This window comes from Cebus imitator, unplaced genomic scaffold (assembly GCF_001604975.1).
Source record: "Cebus imitator isolate Cc_AM_T3 unplaced genomic scaffold, Cebus_imitator-1.0 Scaffold18, whole genome shotgun sequence".
Lineage (NCBI taxonomy): Eukaryota > Metazoa > Chordata > Mammalia > Primates > Cebidae > Cebus > Cebus imitator.
The window spans coordinates 10,122,010-10,126,229 of NW_016107333.1; the positions used below are offsets into that span (position 1 = coordinate 10,122,010).

A 4,220-nucleotide genomic window follows, 5' to 3' on the forward strand; every position below is an offset into this window, starting at 1 on the left:
CCCAAAAAAAAAAAAAACCAAAAAAAAAACTGGGATCACAATCCTGCCTTTAGCCCCACAGGGATCCATGAAATCGCTTATGTAAAGAGTAGAGCAGAGTCAGGCTTCCGGTGCTAGGGGCTATTTATTTTATTCTATTTCTTGACAAAATGTATTAATAGCCCTTACCCGTCTGGGACAAGTTCTTTGCCCTTCCTGGGACTCAGTTTCTCCATATGTAATACATGGAATTTACCTGGCAGCAATCCTTGAGGGTTGGTGCCCCCGGGGCCTAATAATAGCCCAGGGACTTGGCACGTGAACTTTTGAGGACGGATTTGCCCAAACACAGCCGTCCCCACCTTCATTCCAGACCCTCAGAGGCCCAGGAATGCCAACCGATTTACAGAACAATTATACACACAGAAACCCACAGTGTGGTTCTGTGGCCTCAAACACTCAAACTCATCCATCATTCCAGACCCATGCAGAGATGCCCACAATGCATTTAGGCAGAACACACAAGCCCAAACAGCTGGAGGTTGCACACTTATCTGTGGAACACATATGATCTCATTTGCCCTTCTGCACGCAGCCCGAGCATATCCCTACTTACACCCCTAGGCCTATACGTGAACAGACTGCCAGTCCCACCGTGGAAAGAGGGGGAAGACCAGCTCACTGGTTACATACACAGGTGTAAGCACTCACACATGTGCTCCCCCAGTAGAAACCCACATACATGTCCAGGCAGATAGGCCCTTGCCAATGACGTTTTTCCTGCTCTGGAGCTGGGGAATGAGACTTGCCCACTCCTCAGATCCCACGCAGGAGCCCTGGGGTTGGTGGTGGGGCCGGGGGAGGTGAAGATTTGAGCTGCTGACAGAGCCAGGCCAGAGTGAGGGGGTTGAGTCTGGACCCAGAGCAGGTGTCCCAGCAGCTGTGCCCAACCTGGCCCTGCCAACTTGCTCACCCACTTGGATGAGCCAGGAGCCCCAGGGCTGCCTGCTGGGACCCAGAAATAGGCTGTTGGGGAGGGGACCTCCTACTGGGGAATGGGGTGATAGAATCACTGCCTCTGACAAGCTATGGCCCTAAGCAAGTCCCTTTCCACTGGGACTCTTTTCCCACATCTTGGCAAGGAAGTGGGTGGTCCCGCCACCAGGTTCTCCAACTTAAATAGCTTGCTCAATACTCCCCAAAGACAGAAGGGGTCTTGGCAGGTTCATCTGCATTTTAACAACCTCCCCAGGTGATCCAGATGGGCCAGTGATGACTTTGAGAAACCCCAGAGGCCTAGAGTATTTAGTTTTATAACACTGGGGAGCAGGGAAATGGCCAGGGATGGTGGGGGAGGAATAGACTTTAAAGACACCGGAAACACTCATTCAGGCCGGTAAAAGCGACAGTCCAGATGTGGCCCTCCATTTCTCCTCCCAGAACCAGCTGTGAAGAGAGTGAGAGGTCAACTCCCAGCCCAGGCCCCTCCCCTCAATCCAAGAAGTAACTGCAACTTTACCACCATCTAAATTATTTGTTTAATAACAAAAAAAAGCCCCACAGAACTATTGTAAAACAATATTATCAGTCGGTGATCATTGTAATATACAATACAAAGCAATTTCCTCAGAAATCTGAGAAGCAGCAAACGTGACCATTTTTTAAAATGTCTGCTTTTCAAAAAATAGAAACACACGAGGGGAATCCACCCCCTAAAGTCTCTGGTGACTGGTAGGTGTGGAGAGAGGGTCGGCCTCTCCTCGCCAGTCCCTCAGCCCTGGGCTGGATGCCGTAAGGGAGCAGTGGCCCCGGATCTGTCTCGTTCGCCCCCAGATCCGGCGAGGCGCTTTGGAGAGACACACAGAACAACTTAATTCCTCTTGACCCCCTGGAGGGCTGGGGTCCGCCGGTCCCTGGGGGAGGCACTTCAGCGACACAAGATGCGATCGTCCGCAGGAACGCATGCCGCCTGTGAAAACGAGAGAAGAGGTGAGACGCGTGGGTGGGAGGGGACGCCGCTCCAAGCGCAACAGACACCCCCTTCCCCAGGAGACACGATGGGGAAGCGCTTTTTCCAGGCCCCTTGGGCACCCCGGCATAGCCAGGTGCCCCTAAGGATGGGACGGAAATGGTGCCAGCGCCCACTTCCTCTAGCCTCAGTTTCCCCGCCGGTATAAGGGTGATCCAGTGGTCGGATCTGGACCTCACCTCGGCCGTCAGGGCGCTGATCTCGCCGTTGAGGGTGCTGAGCGGAGCCCGGACTGGCAGCCCTCGGCCCCCGGCGGTCCCGACTTCGGACTCTGAGTTCAGCTCCAACTGCAGGTCCCTGATGTAATCGATGACGTGCTGGAGGATCTCCACCTTGCTCACCTTACGGTTTTGGGGCAGGGTGGGCACCAGCTCCTTGAGGCGCGAGTAGCAGCCGTTCATGTCGTAGAGCAGCACGTTCACCTGCTGCTCGTCCAGCAGAGCAGGCAGGCGCGTCCCGGCGCACCGCGAGATGGCCACGCTCTGCTCCGATAGGCAGCGCACCACCTCGCCCGCGCCGCCCGCAGTCTTGCCGGCCTTCAGCGCGCAACTGGGGCCCGCGGCGGCGGCGGCGCTGCCACTGGCGACCTTCATGATTCTGGTGACTGCCTGAAACCGAATGCGCGAAGCGAACGGAGGAGATAGGAGCCCGGACAGAGAAAGAAGACAGCAGTTAAGAACGTGGAATGCGAGCGCAGAGCCTCAGTCGGTCTTTTATAAACACCCCGCGGCCCCCGGAGGGGAGGGCTCAGAACGTTCAAAAGCAGCCAATGGGCGGCCCGGGGGCGTGGCCCGCGCTCCTGGGTCCCGCCTCCCGCTCCTCCTGTGCGCCCTTGCGGGGTGGAAGAAGACCTGAGTTCAGGAACAGCAAGGATGGGTGGGTGGCAGGGCACCGGCAGGGCAGCAGGTGGAGGCGAGGGCTACACTGGGCTCCTCGGTAAGGGAGCAGGGAAGCTAAGCCGGCATGGCCTTATAATGAAAAGACCTCGGGAATCAGTTTTTCCCATATTCACTTTCTCACTTCTCCAGCTCCATTTCACAGATGAGAGAAATTGAGGCCCGAATAAAGAAGCTGCTGGCTCTGGATAGCGCAGAGAGCCTGGGTTTCTGGACCCTCTTGGAAGATTACCTCTCGGACTCTGATCTACAAATATCAGGACCGAAATTTAAAGCGGGCACTCGCTCATTCACATCTGCTCCCCCAGGCTTTCTCAATTCCTAGATAATGTTGCTGTTCATGTTCTTGGGACCCGGAGAGCCTAACCAGATCCCCCAGCCCCCGGTGGGAGCAATTAATTCGGGAAAGCCTAATAAGGTTGGGACTGGGTGGCTGGGACGTGAACTAGTTAGAGCGCAGTGGAGTGGGACTGCATCCGATTCCACCTTCAATTTGCAGCTCCTTGCAAAAATTCCCAAAACCTGCAGCAACTCGTGATTTTTAATTTTTTTCCCCATTTTTGGCAACATTTTAAATTTTTTTTCTCAAAGACCTCAGAGCAGGTGTCCCTCCCACGGCGCGGCAGCTGCGGAGCTGCAGCCACTCCCCTCCCCTTCCCGGGCCGGCCTGTGTCAGCGTCTGAACAAGCGGCTCAGACCGTTAGACGCCAGGCCCGTGACGTCACCCATTCATAAACCCGGACGGACTGTCAGGCTGGCGCCGCGCGGGCGGTCGCCTTGGAGACGGCAAAATGGGCTACCGCGTTCCCTCGCCCCCCCAGCTGGTCACCTGCAGACCCCGGGCGGGAGGCCTGGGAATGCGTTCCTCGCGGTCGCGGAGCAAGGGTCGCCTTACCTCCCCACCCCACACCTGCGAGTCTCCCCACCCAGACCCACAGCCTGGGCCGCTTGGGAGGTTTCTTCAGCGCTCCCCCCACCTCCCTGCCCCAGCTTCCCCGTCCAGAGTGGGGAAAAAGGCCTGAGTTCCTTTTCCAGCTCTGCAGCTAGGTGAACTCAGGCGGATCGTATGCCCTCTCTGAGCCCGAATATTTAATATCTGCCTGGTATTTAGATAACAATCACAGATGTGACCATTATTGCGTTCTTTCTTTGTACCAGGCATTGTGTGAAGAGTTTGTCTTGATGGTCTTTTTTCATTTCTTTCTTTCCTTAAAAAATTATACAGGGGGCCGGGCGCGGTGGCTCACGCCTGTAATCCCAGCACTTTGGGAGGCCGAGGCGGGTGGATCACGAGGTCAAGAGATCGAGACCATCCT

General features: G+C 55.8%; 1 protein-coding gene across 1 annotated transcript; it reads right to left on the reverse strand.

Annotated features, from left to right (window-relative positions):
* Positions 1–1,493: 1,493 nt before the first annotated feature.
* On the reverse strand, positions 1,494–2,699 carry ID1 (inhibitor of DNA binding 1, HLH protein). Its single transcript, XM_017514960.2, has 2 exons — positions 2,188–2,699; positions 1,494–1,948 (listed from the first exon to the last, which is right to left on the reverse strand). The coding sequence occupies exons 1-2, from the start codon at positions 2,599–2,601 to the stop codon at positions 1,907–1,909; spliced, it is 456 nt and encodes a 151-aa protein (XP_017370449.1). The 5' UTR covers positions 2,602–2,699; the 3' UTR covers positions 1,494–1,906.
* Between the last annotated feature and the right edge of the window lie 1,521 nt (positions 2,700–4,220).